The 20,444-nt window shown below is 38.8% G+C and overlaps 1 protein-coding gene and 1 pseudogene across 3 annotated transcripts in view; one reads left to right on the top strand and one right to left on the bottom strand.

Moving 5' to 3' along the window:
- The window catches only part of LRP6 (LDL receptor related protein 6), a 179,677-nt gene that overhangs the window by 49,608 nt on the left and 109,625 nt on the right, over positions 1-20,444 (top strand). For all 3 annotated transcript variants that reach the window (XR_005529788.1, XM_039239926.1, XM_039239925.1), the window contains exon 3: positions 19,052-19,249. Coding sequence is in view for 2 of the 3 variants with exons in the window: in XM_039239926.1 (XP_039095857.1) it covers positions 19,052-19,249 (198 nt within the window). In the remaining variant the exon portion in view is untranslated. The remainder of the gene's footprint in view (positions 1-19,051; positions 19,250-20,444) is intronic.
- LOC120236880 lies at positions 3,481-3,725 on the bottom strand (annotated as a pseudogene).

Genomic DNA, 20,444 nt, shown 5'->3' with positions numbered 1-20,444 from the left:
CGGTGGAGGTCAAGGAAGTTGTTTCCCGCTTTCTCCTCTAGGGTTTTGATGGTTTCCTGTCTCACATTCGGGTCCTTTATCCATTTTGAGTTTATTTTTTGTGTATGGTGTGAGAAATTGATCTAGTTTCATTCTTCTGCATGTTGCTGTCCAGTTCTCCCATCACCATCTGTTAAATAGGCTGTCTTTTTTCCATTGGATATTCTTTCCTGCTTTGTCAAAGATTAGTTGGCTGTATACTTTTGGGTCCACCTCTGAGTTCTCAATTCTGTTCCATTGGTCAATGTGTATGTTTTTGTGCCAATACCATAGTGTCTTGATGGTGACAGCTTTGTAGTAGAGGCTAAAGTCTGGGATTGTGATCCTTCCCGTTTTGGTTTTATTTTTCAGTATTACTTTGGCTATTCGGGGTCTTTTGTGGTTCCATACAAATTTTTAGATAGTTTGCTCTAGCTTTGAGAAGTATGCTGGTGCAATTTTGATTGGAATTGCATTCAGTGTGTAGATTGCTTTGGGTAGTAATGACGTTTTAACTATATTTATTCTTCCTATCCATGAGCATGGAATGTTTTTCCATTTCTTTATGTCTTCTTCAATGTCCTTCATAAGTTTTCTATAGTTTTCATCATACAGATCTTTTGTATCCTTGGTTAGGTTTATTCCTAGGTATTTTATGGTTTTTTGTGCAATTGTGAATGGGATCAGTTTCTTGATTTCTCTTTCTGTTGCTTCATTGTTGATGTATAAAAAGGCAACCAGTTTCTGTACGTTGATTTTGTACCTGCAACTGTGCTGAATTCTTGGATCAGTTCCAATAGGCTTTTGGTGGAGACTGTCGGGTCTTCTATGTAGAAGTATCATGTCGTCTGCAAAAAGTGAAAGTTTGACTTCCTCTTTTCCAGTTCTCATGCCTTTGATTTCCATTTGTTGTCTGATGGCTGATGCTAGGACTTCCAGCACTATGTTAAACAGCAGTGGTGAGAGTGGACATCCCTGTCGTGTTCCTGATCTCAGAGGGAAAGCTCTCAGTTTTTCCCCGTTGAGGATGATGTTAGCTGAAGGCTTGTCATAGATGATGTTTTTAAGTAATGTTTTTATGATGTTTTATGATGTTTAAGTAAGTTCCTTCTCTCCCAACTTTCTCTAGAGTCTTTATTAAGAAGGGATGTTGTATTTTGTCAAATGCTTTTTCTGCATCTATCGACAGGATCATATGGTTTTTATCTTTTCTTTTGTTGATGGGATGTATCACATTGATTGATTTGCGAATGTTGAACCAGCCCTGTAACCCCGGAATGAATCCCACTTGATCTTGGTGGATGATTCTTTTACATACTCTTTGATTTTTAAAGTAGTGTTTATAGAGGACTTAATAGCAAATTTATATCATACCTGTTGCTTTATATTCTTTTGCAAACTAAATCTTTATGAAGTCATCCTATTTAAAATACATATTTTGATGTTCTAAAAATAAGTATTAAATGACTGTTTCTGTTTTTTTCTGTGGCAACCTTGAAGTTTTTTCTTTGACTTGTTTGATTCAAGGGTGAAATTGGAAGTAACTAATTCTTGCCTTTCGGCCCTAGTTAGTATCCGGGTAGCTCTAAAATTAGCACCATTATCAGAAGACTGGAGATCTTCTAGCTGCTATTTCATTCTGAGTTTTGGAGTCTCAGAAAAAAATGGAGTCAGTAATTTTCTCAAAGAATCTTAATGCCCCCTCCCCCCTCCCCCGACAAAGAGTGGGTCTACTGTGGATGTCTGATTAAGATCGCAGACTTTTCCCTGCTGATTTATGTGGATTTGAAAGAGAGTAAAGTGATGGCTTTTCATTTTCAGGAGTGTTTAAACATTTGGAACTATACTAGTTTTCCCGGGTGAAATCTCAGAATTATTAATTGGTTTTTAAGAAATGCAGTTTTTTTTTTGTTTGTTTGTTTGTTTTTATATTTTTTATTTATTTCTAGGAGAGAGAGAGACAGCATGAGCAGGGGAGGGTCAGAGAGAGAGGGAGTCACAGACTGAAACAGGCTCCAGGCTCCGAGCTGGCAGTCAGCACAGAGCCCGATGCGGGGCTCGAACCCACGAACCGCGAGATCATGACCTAAGCGAAAGTCGGACGCTTAACCGACTAAGCCACCCAGGCGCCCCTAAGAAATGCAGTTTTGTTGAAGGCATGATGACTTCTCCTATTTGACTTGACCTACTTGAAGGAAAAAACAAAAAAAAGTATGATTATTTTAAAATACATTAGTTTTGTGGGGCACCAGGGAGGCTCAGTCAGTTAAGAGCCTGACTCCTGATTTCGATTTAGGTTATGTCCCAGGGTTGTGGGATTGAGTCATGTGTTGGGCTCTCAGCTGAGCCTGGAGCCTGATTGGAATTCTATACCTCTCTCTCTTTGCCCCTCTCCCTCGCTTGCATGTGCTGTCTGTCTGTCTGTCTGTCTCTCTAAAATAACAACAACAACAAAGCATTAGTTTTGTGATCTTTTTCATACTTTGTCTAGGATAGCTATGGTAGATATAGGTCACCCAGTGTCAAAGTAATACAGTGTCAAAGTGACTACACTATTTGTATTGTGTATATTTTAATGAAAATTCATAGGTAACTTAACATAATACCTCTTTTACCATTTTGGCAGCATTTTCTAAACTGAGAATAGAAGCTTTTAAAGGATATTTATTATATTCATTTGTTCGTATCTTATAAGTAAATTAACACTCTGGTGTGTATAATATATTGAGTGAATAAGCAAACTAAAACCTCCACTGAGGGTTACCACTAAGTATTTATATATGTAAAGAATTGGATACTAAAATCGTGAAAATTTGTAATAGAAATTTCACAGTCTATTTTTATCTTCAGATATTTGGATATTTATACTCAGTAAAATTTAATCAGTAATTGTGAAATCTAAAAATTCTGCTTCTCAAGTTATAAAACTTTTGAGGAAAATATGGAAGACTGTTGTGTGGGAAGTAATTTGGTGCTTTTCCTCCTTACATGATCTTCCATAGCTTTAAAAGCTAGTTTTTAACTAATATTTAGGGCTGATTAGTGAGTTAAATACATTAATACCGCTGTAAAAGAACAGAGTGCAGTACTAAGGATAAACAGATGCTTCAGAAAGTCAGATTCTTCTTCACTAGTTCTGAGAGCCCTAAGTGAATTAGAATTCCTTGAGGAACTTTTATTTTTATTTATTTTTTTGTTGGAGACTGTTTAATGTGGATGCTCAAGGCTTGGACAGAGTGGGGAGTGCCCTGGAATTGGGCAGACAGGCAAGGTGGGTGGTTTGCAAGTTCACACCTGACCCTAGGAGAGGATGCTGGGTGGTGGTGGGTGGCCGAGGCAGGCAGACTCACCAGGAGACCTGCAGGCCAGCCCATGAGAAGGTATCTAAGCCAGGTTGTGAGTGCCCAGGCTAGAACCTAACCCAGGGAGGCAGGGTTGTGGCTGGTTGGTGGCTCCCAGAGCCTAGGAACTAGCATTGTTAGGAGCCTTCCTGAGCTGCTGCTGGAATGCAAGGCCTATCTGCTGGTTGGACTCAAGCAGCTCTTGGAGGTGGGCATGGAGGTGATTGTTTTTCTCCTCCCAGGTGGTCCAAGACAGGAGTTGATCTGGTCCACCATGGAGTTGATGGCAGCATATTCTGCTTCCCTGAAGCCATCATCCTTGCCTTTTGCACCTGCCTTCAACAGGTCCCTGTTGGGGCCTGACATTGTGCTATGATGGAACGCTGTGCTGGGTGAAAGGTCAAGGTGGTTTTAGACAATACTGATGCTTGGGTCCCAACCCAGACCAAGTTAATCAGAATCTCTGATGGAAGAGCCCAAGTTACTGATATTTTTAGGAGTTTCTTTTTTTCTTTTCCTGATATTTTTTTTAAGTTTCTGAAGTCATTCCCAAATGCTGCTGGGATTGAAAATTTATGCTTTAGGTATTTCATCCTGCTGGTGGTGATGGTGGCATCGTCATCATCATTAGTGTGTATTTGTGTGGAGTAGGGAACACAGTCTAAGAAACATTGTGTTAAAGAAAATTTGTATTAGTCTCTTCAGGCTTCTATAACAAAATACCATTCTGGTGACTTAAAAATAGCAGAAATTTACTTCTCACAGTTCTGGAGGTTAGAAGGTAAGATCAAGGTGCTGCCAGATTTGGTGTCTGCTGAGGGCCTGCTTTCTAGATGGCTGTTTTTCACTGAAACCTCACAAGGTAGAAGAGACAAGGAGCTTTCTTGGGCCTTTTTAGTAAGGGCAGTAATCTTATTTATGAGGGCTCTACCCTCATGACTATTTACCCCCAGAAGCCTTCCTTCCTAATACCATCACATTGGGAATTGAGATTTCAACATATGAATTTTGAGGGGGACAGACTTTTCAGACCATAGCATAATTGTTACATTTACATTTCTAGTTTCTGAATATTCAAGGACTGATTATTGGGTTTTAGGTTATGAAAGTGTGAGTAAATCAGACAGTTTGGCTGAGTTTTCTTTCATTTACAGTTTATTGTTTCATTGTTTACGGTGACATAAATATCAAATTTTAATGTTAAGTTGGCTTCTCTGACACAGATTGTTCTCTCTATATCAGTTTTCATTAAGATAATGTTTTACATAAGTGTAAAGATGGAAGGTTCAGGATGTCATTTCCTTGGTAGTTCTCTGCCAGTCATTCTCATGAATGTTGACATTGGCCCTTATGAGAGGAGTCCTGGTAGATTGAAGGAAGAGCTGTGAAGTATTTGAAAAATGCCATTTGTAAGATGTTGGGGATGGGGTAGTTGTAACATAGGAGGCTTTGTTGGGAGAAGAGTTAAAGTGATGGTTTTGGGTGGTGTTTGGATCTAAAAATTCCTGTTTGTGTTCACAGTTTATTTTTTATTTTTAGAGAGCAAGTGGGGGAGAGGGACAAAGGAAAAGAGAATCTTAAGTGGACTCCATGCTCATGTGGAGCCGGACATAGGGCTTGATCCCACGACCCTGGGATAGGTAGTTTAGATACTAGATGGCCCCCTAAAATGCAAGGTATCCATGGCAGAAATTTTGTAAGTGAATGATCATAGGATTTGTGGCTATTTTTGCCATGATTTGAGTAGTTTTTATTTTTTCCCCCTTTTTAATATTGAAAGAGTGATGAGGTATGATGGTGGATATAAAGAAGAGAGTTAATAGAACTATAAATTTTGTAACTGGAATGGGCCCCAGGAATAATCTAAGCCAATCTAAAAAAGAAAAATCCAATTATAAAAGTTAATGTTCTTTAGGTAGATGTCATTCTTTGAGAAATCATCTTTACTCCTAATAATGAAACTGATTTTTACCCTGAAATTTTTACCCCCATTAGTCCTCATAAGAAAGCTGCTATATAATGGTAATGAACAATACCATTATAATACCTATAGTGACAGATTTCCTTGGCATTTATCCCTGCTGCATCAGGGCAAAGTGCAATTTCATAAAAGCAGGTAAGATGAGCTGGAGAGGTGAACTGAGGAAATAACTCAAGTGTAAAGGCAAGATTCTCCTTAAAAACTAATTTTGGGATTCCTACAATATATCAGTCAGTAATTAAAGGCATGACTGAAATAATTTTGCCTTGAAAAAATAAATACTCTTAACTAGGCCATTAAAAGAAGTCCGTGAAGCTGTCTGTGTATGACTTTTGGCTTTGAGTGATGAGATATTCTAGCATACCCTCTGAGATGACCTAGTAGCAAAATGTGTATTGAATAGACTAATTACATAGATTTATTAGGTATAAACCAGTTTTAAATTTAGGGAAGTACTGTTGCAGTAAAGCATTACAGGTAGTGTCTTAGCAATCTGTACGGTAGGGGAACAAAGGAGAGAGGGTTCAGTTTTGTTTTGGGGGCTGTTTCAGGTTGGTGTTTTCTAGCTGAGCAGTTGTTTACAGGGGGACAAGGTATGGAGATGATACGGAGTTTTTAGTCAGTGGGAAGACTATGTCCCAGACTCTCTCATGCCGTTGCACATTCAAGGAATAGCAAACAGCCTGTAACTGAAACATAGTAGAGGAATAATGATATTCATTAAAATAAAATTCTGCCTTTATTTTTTAAGGTTATGGTCTCTGTAATAATACACATGTACAAAATGGCCCAAGAGCAGGTGAATGCAAACCATTCTTAAGCATTTGAGTGTTGACTATACATATACTTGCCATTATGATTGCTTTATGATAGGGGATACAATAGTAAGACAAGGACCTGGAATATAGAGGAGTGGGAAATGTGTGAACAGTCCTAATATTTTATGTACAGGGGACAGTGTGCTTGAGGGAGCCATGAAGTTCTTCACCAAGATATGGTGACATTTGAACTTCTCTGAAGAATCAATATATTTATGAGAGTATAGAAGGAGGAGAGAGGCATTCTAGACAGTTAATATCTTTTTATTTTATTTAGAGGACCTCAGAATAAATCACCTATGATTTCTACAGAAAGGATTGTAGATAACAGAAATTTGGGAAAATGCATAACTTGGAGATATTGGGGGTCCAGTTCCATACTACAGAAGTAAAATGAGTATCACAGTGAAGTGAGTCAAGTGAACTTTTTGGTTTGCCAGTACACATAAAATAATTACACTATACTGTAGTCTATTAAATGTGCACTAACATTTTGTCTAAACAATGTATATACCTTAATTAAAAAATGTTGCTAAAAAATGCTTACACCATTTGAGCTTTCAAAGTGAGTGATGATCACAGATCACCATAACAAATATAATAGTGATGAAAAGTTGAAATATTTGTAGAATTACTAAAGTGTGACAGACATGAGGTGAGAAAGTGCTGTTGGAAAATGGTTCTCATAGACTTTCATGATATAGTGTTGTAACAAACCTTTAATTTATAAAAACAAAACAAAAAAAACATAGTATCTGTGAAACGCAATTTAACAAGGTATGCCTGTACTATAGTTAGCATTTTGTTTGATAATAGTAGGGAATTAAATGGATTTAGTATGTTGTTTATTTCTAGGTTTATAAACTTTCTAATGGAATATTAGTATTATTTCTGAATTAAGTTTATTCTTTATATTATGTCTAACTTTTTAAAATTAGTTAACTAGACTGGGGTGTTTAAAGGTCATTCTTATCAACCTAGTTTTCTCCAGGATAACCAGTTTATATATGTAGAATTCTGTTATGATGGAAGCCATACCCTTGTTCTTTCTTGTCCCTTAGTAGTAGAATCTTTTTCATCTGGTTACTGTACATTTTCTTTAAAAACAAATCCTCTAAAGTAAATGTTTTCACTGTCTTTTAATCACCACTTATTAAAATATTATATGATCATATGATCACAGTCAAGTAGAGGGAAAGCATAGAATTATAGCGGGTTTCTTCACAGTTCTTTTTTTCTTTGTAGTTTCTATCAGGAAACATATCCTTGAATCCTCCAACCTCCACTTTACTTCAAAGCGTAATTTACTAACCAAAGTAAGATAGAGCTGGTTCAGGGATCTGGAAGAGGAAGCGAGTATGAATTTCGCATGACACCTTTTTTTCCCACTCTCATTAGAGTAGTCACAATTTTTTTCACTGATTATAGTTTCACCTTATATCTATCACATTATGTTCTTAGATTGTGGCATGACTTACACTTTGGGGCTGGTTTGGTTTCACATGAAGCTTTTTATTGCAGTTACTTTTGCCCTATTCCTGTAGTCCAACTTTTTTTTCTTTGTTTTACTAGTAAGATCCTTTTTATTTTATTTACCTTTTCTGACCAACTCTCCTGACTTTTACACTAATTTTTCTTTTACTCTATTGACTGGTTCCCTGGTTGTAGAAGGAAAAACAATGAGGTAAAGATGCCCATTTCATCCTTCTCTGAAGTCATCATATTGCCCCCTAAACTCTGTCTCTATTTCATAGTTTGTTGAATGACACTCATTCACATTTGCCAACTCTTTTTTTTCATGTTTATTTCTTTTTTGGGGGGTGGGGCAGAGAGCGTGAGCAGGGGAGGGCCGGAGAGCCAGGGAGAGACAGAATCAGAAGCAGGCTCCAGGTTCTGAGCTGTCCGCACAGAGCCTGATGCGGGGCTTGAACTCATCAACTGCAAGATCATGACCTGAGCCAAAGTCGGACGCCTAACCAACTGAGCCACCCAGGCACCCCTCACATTTGCCAACTCTTGAGAGCCATCCTGCTGTCATTTATCTTTCTTCTCCTACATTGATCCATCTTTCCACTTTTGTTTTCATCAGTTCTCATTTGGAATATTTCAGAAGTTTTGTGTTTTACTTTTCTTTAATTTCTTCACCTTATCACTAGTGATTAAAAGGATAATCTTACTGCACTAATTTTCTGTATAGAGTCTTAAATACTTTTGCATAACCTACAGGTCATGCAGTTCAGGCTTCTTTGCACAGCAGAATAGATCCCTTCTATGGGATTTCTTTTGTGGCCAGGTGCCCCCCACAATACACTACATTCTGCAGCTTTACCAGTCATGCTCTTTCTTGAATGTGTCATGACTTCTGATGTCTTCAGCACATGCTGTGTCTTCCTGGAATGCTATTTCTCATTTTGGGAACTGCCTAAATAAAAGTATTGTTCCTCTGGTAAGCTTTCATTGACAACTGTTAACATTTACTAGCTTGATTAAGTATCATTTCCTTTTGTCTTTTTTCAGTTTCCTTCAGAAGTCTTCTATAGTTTTCAGCATATATCTTGGTTATGTTTATTCCTAGATATTTTATGGTTCTTGGTGCAGTTATAAATGGGATCGGTGTCTTGATTTCTCTTTCTGTTGCTTCATTCTTGGTGTATAGAAATGCAATTGATTTCTTTTTTTTTTTTAATTTTTTAAATGTTTTTTATTTATTTCTAGGAGAGAGAGAGAGACAGCGTGAGCAAGAGAGGGTCAGAGAGAGAAGGAGTCACAGACTCCAAAACAGGCTCCAGGCTCTGAGCTGGCAGTCAGCACAGAGCCCGACGCGGGGCTTGAACCCACGAACCGCGAGATCATGACCTAAGCGAAAGTCGGAAGCTTAACCGACTAAGCCACCCAGGCGCCCCATGCAATTGATTTCTATACACTGATTTTGTATCCTTCGACTTTGGTGAATTCTTATATCAGTTCCAGCAGCTTTTGGTGGGATCTTTGGAGTTTTCCATGTAGAGTATCATGTCATCTGCAAAAAAGTGAAAATTTGACTTCCTGACTTCTTTGCCAATTTTGATGCCTTTTATTTCATTTTGTTTGATTGCTGAGGCTAAGACTTCAACACTGTGTTAAACAGCACTTATGAAAGTGGACATTCCTGTCATGTTCCTGATCTCGGGGAAAGTTCTCATGTTTTCCCCTTTGAGAATGATATTAGCTGTGGGCTTTTCATACATGGCTTTTATGATGTTTAGGTATGTTCCTTCTATCTTGGCTTCCTTGAGGGTTCTTATTAAGAAAGGATGCTGTATTTTGTCAAATGCTTTTTCTGCATCTATTGACAGGATCATATGTTTCTTATCCTTTCTTTTATTAATGTGATGTATCACATTGATTGATTTGAAAATATTGAACCAGTCCTGCAGCCCAGGAATGAATTCCACTTGATCATGGTGAGTATTTCTTTTTATATGCTGTTGAATTTGATTTGCCAGTATCTTGTTGAGAATTTTCGCATCCATGTTCATCAGGAAATATTGTCCTGTAATTCTCTTTTTAAATAGGGTCTCTGCTGGTTTGGGAATCAAGGTTTCATAGAAGGGGTCTGGAAGTTTTCCTTCCATTTCTATTTTTTGAAACAGCTTGAGAAGGATGGGTATTAACTCTGCTTTAAATGTCTGGTAGAATTCCCTTGGGAAACCATCTGGCCCAGGACTCTTATTTTTTGGGAGATTTTTGATAAGTGATTCAATTTCTTCACTAGTTATAGGTCTGTTCAAATTTTCTATTTCTTCCTGTTTGAGTTTTGGTAGTGTGTGGGTGTCTAGGCATTTGTCCATTTCTTCCAAGTTGTCCAGTTTGTTGGCATGTAATTTTTCATAGTATTCTCTAATAATTGTTTGTATTTCTGAGGGGTTGGTTGTGATAAGTCCAGTTTCATTCGTGATTTTTATCTATTTGGGTCCTCTTTTCTTTTTGAGAAGTCTGTCTAGGGATTTATCAGTTTTGTTTATTTTTTCAAAAAAACCAGCTCTTAGTTCCATTGATCTGTTCTGTTTTTTTTTGGATTCTGTATTATTTATTTCTGCTCTGATTTTATTATTTCTCTTCTTCTGCTGGGTTTGGGGTATTCTAGCTGCTCTCCTTCTAGTTCCTTTAGGTGTGCTGTTAGATTTGGTATTTGGGATTTTTCTTGTTTCTTGAGATAGTCCTGGATTGCAGTGTATTTTCCTCTTAGGACTGCCTTTGCTGCATCCCAAAGGGTTTGGACTTCTGTGTTTTCATTTTCATATGTTTCCATATATTTTTAAATTTCTTCTTTAATTGTCTTATTGACCCATTCATTCTTTAGTAGGATATTCTTTAACCTCCCTGCATTTGGAGGTTTTCCAAACTTATTCCTGTGGTTGATTTCAGGTTTCATAGCATTGTGATCTAAAAATGTGCATGGTATCATCTCAATTCTTTTTTATTTATTGAGGACTGTTTTGTGATCCCATATGTGATCTATCTTGGAGAATATTCCATGTGCACTAGAGAAGAATGTGTATTCTGCTTTTGGATGAAAAGTTATGAATATATCTCTCAAGTCTATCTGGGTCGAGTTTATCATTCAGGGCCACTGTTTCTTTATTTTCTGTTTAGATGATCAGTCCATTGCTATAAGTGGAGTATTAAAGTCCCCTGCAATTACCACATTCTTATCAATAAGATTGCATATGTTTGTGATTGATACATACATATATATATATATATATATATATATATATTTGGGTGTACCTAGTTAGGGGAAGAAACATTTATAATTGTTAGCTCTTCTTGATGGCTAGACCTCTATTATTATGATGCCCTTCTTCATCTCTTGTTACAGCCTTTAGTTTAAAATCTAGTTTGTCTGATACAAATATGGCTCCAACTTTCTTTTGACTTTGCGTAGCATGATAGATGGTTCTCCATCTCCTCACTTTCAATCTGAAGGTGTCCTCAGGTCTAAAATGGGTCTCTTGTAGACAGCAAATAGATGGGTCTTGTTTTTTTTAATCCATTCTGATACCCTTGTTTTTTGATTCGAGCATTAAGTCCATTTACATTCAGTGTTATTATTGAAAGATATGGATTTAGTGTCATTGTGTTATCTGTAGGTTTCATGCTTGTGGTGATGTCTCTGATCCTTTATAGTCTTTGTAACATTCCACTTAGAGTCCGTCCCCGCGCCCCCCTCCTCCCCCCCGCCCCCCCCACCAGGATCTCTTATAGGGCTGGTTTAGTGGTGATGAATTCCTTCAGGTTTTGTTTGTCTGGGAAAACCTTTCTCTCTCCTCTTCTGACTGACAGCCTTGGTGGATAAAGGATTCTTGGCTGCATATTTTTCCTATTCAGCACATTGAACATTTCCTGCCACTTCCTTCTGGCCTGCCAAGTTTTAGTAGATCGGTCTGCTACTACCCTTGATGTGTCTACCTTTGTGGGTTAAGGCCCATTTATCCTAGCTGCTTTCAGAATTCTCTCTTTATCTTTGGTATTTTACTAGTTTCACTATGATATGTCCTGCAGAAGATTGATTTCTGTTAGGTCTGAAGGAAGTTCTCTGTGCCTCCTGGATTTCAGTGTCTGTTTCCTTTCCCAGATTGGGGAAGTTCTCAGCTATGATTTGTTTAAGTACACTTTCTGTCCCTTTCTCTCTCTCTTCTTCTTCTTATGGAACTCCTATGATACAGATATTATTATGGTTCATTGAATCACTTAGTTCTCTTATTCTCCCTCATGGTCTAGAATTTTTTTTCTTTTTCTCAGCTTCATCTTTTCCCATAATTTTGTCTTCTAGTTCACTATTCTTCCCTCTGCCTCTTCAATCCTTGTTGTCACCACCTCCAGTTTATTCACCTCATTCACAGCATTTTTTAATTCATCATGACTATTTTTTAGTTCCTTGATCTCTGCAGCTATAGATTCTCTGCTGTCTTCTATGCTTTTTTCCAAGCCCAGCAATTAATCTTCTGACTATTATTATTAATTCTTGTTCACTTATATTGTTTATATCTGTTTTGATCAGTTCTTTAGCTGTCATTTCTTCCTGGAATTTCTTTTGAGGAGAATTCTTCTGTTTCTTCATTTTGGCTAGTTTGCTGTCCTTTATGTGTTTTAAAAGCTTGTTATGTATCCTGCACCTGTGAGCACTACTGTATTAAAGAGGGGTCATACACTGTCCAGGGCTTGGCCTTTCAGGAAGTGTCTTTTGTTTTATTTTATTTTATTTTTTTATTTATTTCTTTCTAGGAGAGAGAGAGACAGCGTGAGCAGGGGAGAGTCAGAGAGAGAGGGAGTTACAGACTCTGAAACAGGCTCCAGGCTCTGAGCTGGCAGTCAGCACAGAGCCCGACGCGGGGCTCGAACCCACGAACCGCGAGATCGTGACCTAAGTGAAAGTCGGACGCTTAACCGACTAAGCCACCCAGGCGTCCCACAGAAAGTGTCTTTTGAAAGGTGCTACATGCTCTCTGTTGTTGTGACTCTGGTTGCTTTATCTCCCTACTCGTACTGATGGTTTGGACCCTCCACCAGGTGTGCTTTGATTTGTTCATTGAAGTAACCCTGGAAAAAAAATTGTTTTAAAAAGAAAGAAAGAAAAAAGGGGGCTGGTTGGTAGTGGTGGTAGAGGCCTTAACCCATACAAAGAGAGAAATCACGGGGGCAGGGAAAGAAAAGAAAAGAAAATTGACCAGGCAGAGAAACTATATGGCTTAATCCAGAGAGAGGGAGAGGAACATAAAAGAGATAGAGAACATGTGTAAAGAGAATAGATTAAATATGTCTTCTTAAACAAACCAACAACCGGAATAGCCAAACTAGAGGAGAAAAGAAATAAAAAGGAGAAAGGGAAGGGGGAAAATATGTATAATAAGAATTGTCCAAGAATTAAATCAGAAAATGCAAAACCTCTGGGTGTCTTGGACCTGGTAGTGGCAGCACTGGTCTGGAGGAGGGGCTGTCTGGTTGGTCAGCGTTCCGCCTTGCTCTGGTAGATAGACACTTACCAGGCACGGAGGGGCGTGGTTTGGTGTAGATGGTCCCACCTCCACTGTGGGCCCGCTGTTGGATCCCTGAAGCCCCACCTTGTTGGTGATGGGGAGAAAAATGGCGACATCCCAGTCTCTCCTCCCCAGACCAGGTGTCCCAAACCACTCTGTTCAGGCCATCCTCACAGTGCTGAGCAGGTGTGAGCAGGCTGGTTCCCCGCCGCCTCTTTCACCCACAGTCTCTTGTGCTTCTCCCAGGGGCTCATCTGGGATTCAAACCCAGATGTCTTAAGGGGTCCAGCTCTGCATGCCCCAATTCCGGGGGAGTACCACTCCGCCCCCACCCATGAGTGGCCTCCTGACAGTGCTGTGCGGGTGCGAATGAGGCAGTTTGTCCTGCTCCCCGGACTCCCTTCACCTCCCTGGCACCTCCCTACTGCTAGGCTGGGATTCAGACCTCCGTGTTGTAAAGGGTCCCGCTACGTGCCCCCGCTTCGGGGAAGTGCCTTCCACCCTGGCCTCTGGCTGCTGGGCGCAGGGTCTTTTGTCCTTTGAACGGTTATACACCTTCTTCCCACAGCACTGGAGGGAGAGGCTTGCTTTTTCCCACTGCAGACTGCGTCTCTGAACTAGTTACTGAGCCAGGGGTTGGCTCCCCTCTTCCCCAGGTACGTGAACAGGGCAGCCAGCCCCAGTCCGGAGAAAGCCCTGCAGTTAGAAATAGGATCTTCATTTTCCTCTGATCCAGGTCCATGGTTTTTCTCTTGTGCAAATATAGTCCTACACTTTCACAGCCTCTCTTTCTTTTCCCTTTGTCTCTCCACAGAAGGGGGATCCCTTCCCTCTGTGCCTGCGCTGCCTGTTTTATCTCCTCAGTTTGCAGTTACGCACCTGTGGCCTTCCAGGTTGTTCCCATGGGCTCTTGGAGATGTCCCTGTCACTCTGAGGCCGGGACTCTTGGAATTCAAAAGTCCTTTGGCCTCAACACTGCTGTGTGTGAGAGATGAGGGAACTTCCGTTCCCCGTGCTTCTATGCCATGTTGGATTCCCCTCACGGTAGCAACTTTTTATTTCACCAAAAACTAGACACTGAATTCTTATTCTAAGTTTAATACTTATTTAGGAAAATGACAACTTGTAGAGCTACCTAAATTTTATTGTACAAAATAGTACACTTACTGCTATGTACACCTTGATAATCTGTAAAATCACTTATGATCAGTCCATGTGAATTCTTCATAGTTTATATACAACTTGGGATAAGTACTATAGCACAGTGAAACGTGCTGTGGGAGCACCTCGGAGGGAGTAACTCAGGGCAAGCTAGGAAAGGCTTCTATAGAAAGGAAGGAACCTTTGAATTAGCTTTAGCATTTTTTTAAAACATTTATTTATTTTTGAGAGACAGAGATAGGGCATGAGTGAGGGAGGAGCAGAAGGAGATGGAGACTCAGAACCTGAAGCAGGCTCTAGGCTCGGAGCTGTCAGCATAAAGTCTGATGTGGGACTCGAACCCACAAACCATGAAATAATGACTTGAGCCAAAGTCAGATGTTTAATCGACTGAGCTACCTAGATGCCCCTAGCATTTTAAAAAAATGTTTATCTTTGAGAGAGAGAGAGAGAGAGAGAGAGCGCGATTTGGGGAGGGGCAGAGTGAGAGGGAGACCCAGAATCCAAAGCAGGCTCCAGACTTTGAGCTGTTGGCACAGAGCCCGTTGTGAGGCTCCAGCTGTGAGATGAGGACCTGGCTCAACCGTCTGAGCCACCCAGGGGGCTGCATCTTATTTGTGCTTTAAGGACTTTTATTGAGATACAATTTATATACGGAAATTTGCATATTTTTACATTTGTAGCTTGGTGTTTTAGTACATGTATATGCCTACCATTACTCCCACTAAATTTTTCATCACATCATTCCAGAAAGCTGCCTGAGCCCCTTTCAAGTCAACCTCTGCTTCTACCTAGTAACTACTGATTTCTGTCACTATAGATTAGTTTTGCGAACCTGGAACTTCATAGAAAAGAGTCATGAAGTAGGTACTCTTTTGAGTCTGGCTGCTTTTGTTCATACTAATTTTAAAAATTCATCCTTTTATTGAGTGTAATGTTGTTGTTGTTGTTGTTTTGTATTGCTAAGTAGAATTCCATTGCATGAATATACCAGAATTTGTATATCATCCTATTAATGGATATTTGTGTTGTTTCTAGACTTTAGCTATTATGAGTAAAGTTTCTGTGAACTAGCATGTAAAATTGTTGTGTAGATAATGTCTTTTTTTCTAAATGTAAAGTTCAGTTGATTAATATAAAGTGCAGATTGGTTTCAGGAGTAGAATTCAGTGATTTGTCACTTACATTGATTTGTCACTTACATATAACACCCAGTGCTTATCCTAACAAGTGCCCTTCTTAATGTTCATCACCTATTTTGCCTTTTCCCCATCTACCTTCCCTCCAGTAACTCTCAGTTTGTCCTTTGTCATTAAGTCTCATGTGGTTTGTTTATTTCCATCTCTTCTCTCCCCACCTCCCCTGCCTTCCCATAGGTTCATCTGTTTTGTTTCTTAAATTCCACATGAGTGAAATAATATGGTATTTGTCTTTCTATGATTGACTTATTTCACTTAGCATATTTTCTAACTCCATCCACATCATTGCAAATGGCAAGATTTCATTCTTCTTGATGGCTGAGTAATATTCCCCCCCCCCCCCCCCCTCTCTCTGTGTGTGTGTGTGTGTGTGTGTGTGTGTGTGTGTGTGTACACCACATCTTTATCCATTCATCAGTTGATGGACATTGGGCACTCTCTGTAGTTTGTCTATTGTTGATAATGCTGCTTTAAACACTGAGGTGCATGTAGCACTTTGAATCAGTATTTTTGTATCCATTGGGTGAATACCTAGTAGTTCAGTTGCTGGATAGTTGTATTTTTAGTTTCTGGAGAAACCTCCATACTGTTCTCTAGAGTGGCTCTATCAGTTTGCATTCCCACCAACAGTGCCACAGGATTCCCCTTTCTCTGCATTCTCACCAACACCTGTTGTTTCTTGTGTTGTTAATTTTAGCCATTCTGACAAGTGTGAGGTTGTGGTTTTGATTTGTATTTCCCTTAGTGATGTTGAGCATTTTTTCATGTGTCTGTTAGCCATCTGGATATCTTCTTTGGAAGAGTGTCTCTATTCATGCTATCTGCCCATTTCTTAACTGGGTTATTTGTGGATATGTTTTCATTTCCCTTGGATAAATAGCTAAAGGTAGAATTGCTGGTTCATAGAGTTAGATGTATATTTAACTTTATAAGAAACTGCCAGACTGTTTTCCAGAGTGATTATACTAGTGGTGTATGAGAGTTCCACTTGCTCCATTCTCACCAACACTTAGTATTATTAGTCTTGTATTTTTTTAATGTTTTATTTTATTTTTTATTTCATTTTATAGAGAGCACACAAATGGCGGAGAGGGACAGAGAGAGAGAGAGAGAGAGAGAGAGAGAGAGAGAGAGAGAGAATCTCAAGGAGGCTCCAAACCCTGCTCGTAGCCTGATCCCACGACTCTGGGATTGTGACCTGAGCCCAAATCAGGAGTCGGACACGCAACCAATTGAGTCACCCAGGAGCCCTAGTATTGTTAGTCTTAAATGTTAACCATTCTAGTGGGTGTTCGGTGGTATCTCACTGTGGTTTTAATTTGCATTTCCCTGATGATTGATGAAACTGAGCATTCTGTATCTAGTAAAGTCTTACATCCGTTACAAAAAAATAAAGTAAAATTTACTCACATTACGTTATATTTTTGGATCAGTATTGCTTGAGATAATAGCCCTCTCTGATGTGTTTGCCATGGAGAGCACTCCTGTTTTTGACAGCATCCCTGGGCATAGGCTTTTCCATTACTTGCTTCAAGTAAAGTCAGTTTCCTCTTGCAGGGCCAGTTAGCTGACAAGTTTTAGGGTCTGCCATGTCTGCTAAGGTGTGCCACACGCTCAGCAGGGTGGATGGGGTGTTCATAACTTCTGGCTGAAATATCACATTTCCTCCTGAGATGTAGTAGATTTTCCTGAATAAATGCTTCTCATTTACCCTTTGATCAGTTTTCAGAGACTCTAATTACTTTTGACTGTCTGTTTTTTGGTCTTTTCTCTTTTGGTTTTAGAGGAGAGGATTTGCTGAGTTCCTCACAGAGCCGTTTTGGGAGCTTTGGGCTCTCTGTATTCTTTTTTTTTTTTTTTTCTTCTTCTTGTTTGTCTCCAGTCTTTTTCTATACTACAGCCACTCTCCTCCCCCTTGGCTGCTCCACTCCTCCAAACCTCACAAAGCTAGTGATTTCACATCTATTCTTAAAAGTCTTCAAGTGTTTATATGTTGCTCTTAGAACAAAACCAAGAAATTTTTAAGATGGTCTAAAATTGTCTGACTCACTTTTTTATATAATTTTATCTTGCACAAATCTGATCATTCTCTTCCTCATTCTGGACAATATCCAGTCAGTATCCTCATTTTAGGGGACACTGCCTTCTCTATTCCTTACAAATCAAGCTGACCTTTGGCAAAAGCATTGACTTTGGAATCTGGGAGAGGTGGGTTTGAATTTCTGTTCCACATTAATTAGCTGTGTGACTTTAAGCAATATGCTATCTTTTCTGAGTTGTTTCATCTGAAATACAGTGATGGACAAATAATATTTCATAACACTGCTATAAGGTATAAATGAGATTATGTAAAACCATTAGCACAATGCCTTGTATCTAGGAAGTGTTCTGTCCTCTACCTGATACTCTCTTCCCATAATTCCCCTGAGGAAGCAGTTTATATGACATATCTACTTGTACAAGTGGAATCATTTTCGTATTACCATTCCAATACTTTTTTTGAGTAAAATTTATACCTGAATTTCAATTGTTTGAACATGTTTATTTGAGTACCTCATATCTAATTCAGAGTACTGTCTTTAACTTTTTAAAAATATGCCTTTAATTGAAATGTAACACATTAAGAATTTTACTTTTAACAAGGAAAGTTTTCTTTTCTCCTCTGGAAAGTGACTATTATTCATAGACTTCCATTTTTTTATTTTGAAAAAAATTTCAAACTTGTAGAATAGAAGCAAAAATGGTACAATAAACTCCTAACCACACAGTACAAAGATCATATTTAGGAAAGTAACATTAGTACATTTCTATTATATAATTTGATAGTCCCCTAGATTTTCCCAGTTTCCTAACAATGTTTTCATAGCATTTTCCTCAACTAATCAGCGCAACCATGCACTTTATGTAGTTACCATGTCTTATTATTCTCCTCTAATCTGGATTAGCTTCTCAGCCTTCCTTTGACTTTCATGACATTGATATTTTCAAAGGCCATTTGTTTTATAGAATGTTTCACAATTTTGTTTTCTCCACTTCTTCATAATTGTGTTCAGGTTATACATTTTTTGGCAGATACTATGTAAGAGAATCTGCATGAAAGATGGCATATCCTTTCCAGTGTATCATGTATGTGACACCAGTTTGTTCCCTCTCATTGATGATATAAACTTAGGTGATGTGTTTAAGGTAGTATTCACCAAGTTTATTTTCTCTAAAGTTACTGTTTTCCCCTTGTCATTAATAAGTAACCTGTGGGGAGATACACTGAGAGTGTGAATACCCTTTTTCTTAATAAACTTTGATCACATGGTTTTTGCATGCTTGACAGTACTTGCCTGATTCAGTCATTACTATGGTGGTGACAAAAAGGTAAATTATTAAAATTTTGATAATACCCAGGGGTTTTAATTTTAGTGTTCCTGAGGGAGCTTTCTTTATCTAATCGTGATAGTTATAAAATACTTGGGTATTACCCTGCTTATGCCATGGGTTTATATGTTTATATGGTTTTTAGGTTCATGTACTGGACAGACTGGGGAGAAGTACCAAAGATAGAACGTGCTGGAATGGATGGTTCAAATCGCTTCATTATAATAAACACTGAAATTTACTGGCCAAATGGACTGACTTTGGATTATGAAGAACAGAAGCTTTATTGGGCAGATGCAAAACTCAATTTCATCCACAAATCAAATCTGGATGGAACAAATCGGTAAGATTGTTAAGTTTATTTTTAAACTTTAAGTAAACATCATAGTGTTTTGATATCATAATCAAATTATAAAAGCCTAATTTTAATATGAATGGATTTATGTATTGTTGGCCAAGTGTCAAAGAGGAAGAAGCGTAGACTTTTAGTTTGCTCTTGACAAAAGGTAACTATGTTTCATCTATCTTGATAGGATTTAGAATGTATGGACTATATTTTTTCTTTTCTTTTCTTCTTTTTTTTAAACTCTGAGCTAATTTAGTTCTTCAGTGCTTCTCAATCAAGGATATTACTTCTACTCTCTCCCATAGTGTGGGGAATTTGGGTTAACAAGGGCTGAAAGTGCTGTTAGCATTTAATTTATGGGGGGGGGCAGAGATGCTAAATATCCTGCAGTGTTCTGGACACCCAGTACCACAGTCATCCTACTCAGAATTACCCATAGAGCCCCCAGGTGCTGCCCGTGGAAGCTCACCTGATACATCTTGAGACTAGCAGTGGGGCAGACAGCAAATATTTTAGGCTTTGTGGGTTATATGATCTCTTTTGCAACTGCCTGCCTATGCTGTTGTGGTGTGAAAGCAGCTGCAGATAATGTATAAGTTAAAAAAAAATTTTTTTTTTTTTTTTTTTTTTTTTTTTTTACAAAGGGGCATCTGGTTGGTTCAGTGGATTGAGCATCGAACTCTTGATTTTGGTTCAGGTCATAATCTCATAATCTTGATTTGGGTTGTGGGATCAAGCCCCTCGTTGGGCTCCATGTTGAGCATGAGCCTGCTTGAGACTCTTTCTCTCTCTCTCTCTCTCTCCTACTACCCCCTTCCCTAGTCATACTCTCTTGTAAAACACACACACACACACACGTAAGGGATGGGCTTGGCTGTATTTCAGTAAAACTTTATTTACAAAACATATGATAAATCAGTGGGCTGTAGTTTGCTGACCCCTAGACTAGGAGAAAATCTGAATGCGTGCGGCATACCAGTATTCAAAGAAGACAAAGTTATAAAACACAAGCATGGAATTTCTTTCTTTTTTTTTTCTTTTTAATGTTTTTATTCATTTCTGAGAGAGAGAGAGAGAGAGACAGCCAGAGCAGGGGAGGGTCAGAGAGAGAGGGAGACACAGACTCTGAAACAGGCTCCAGGCTCTGAGCTGGCAGTCAGCACAGAGCCCAACGTGGGGCTTGAACCCACAA

This window comes from Hyaena hyaena, unplaced genomic scaffold (genome assembly GCF_003009895.1).
Source record: "Hyaena hyaena isolate Hyena2069 unplaced genomic scaffold, ASM300989v1 scaffold_164, whole genome shotgun sequence".
In the NCBI taxonomy this organism is placed as follows: Eukaryota; Metazoa; Chordata; class Mammalia; order Carnivora; family Hyaenidae; genus Hyaena; species Hyaena hyaena.
The sequence above is the reverse complement of the archived record's forward strand: the minus strand, read 5'-3'. Positions and strand labels throughout refer to the sequence as shown.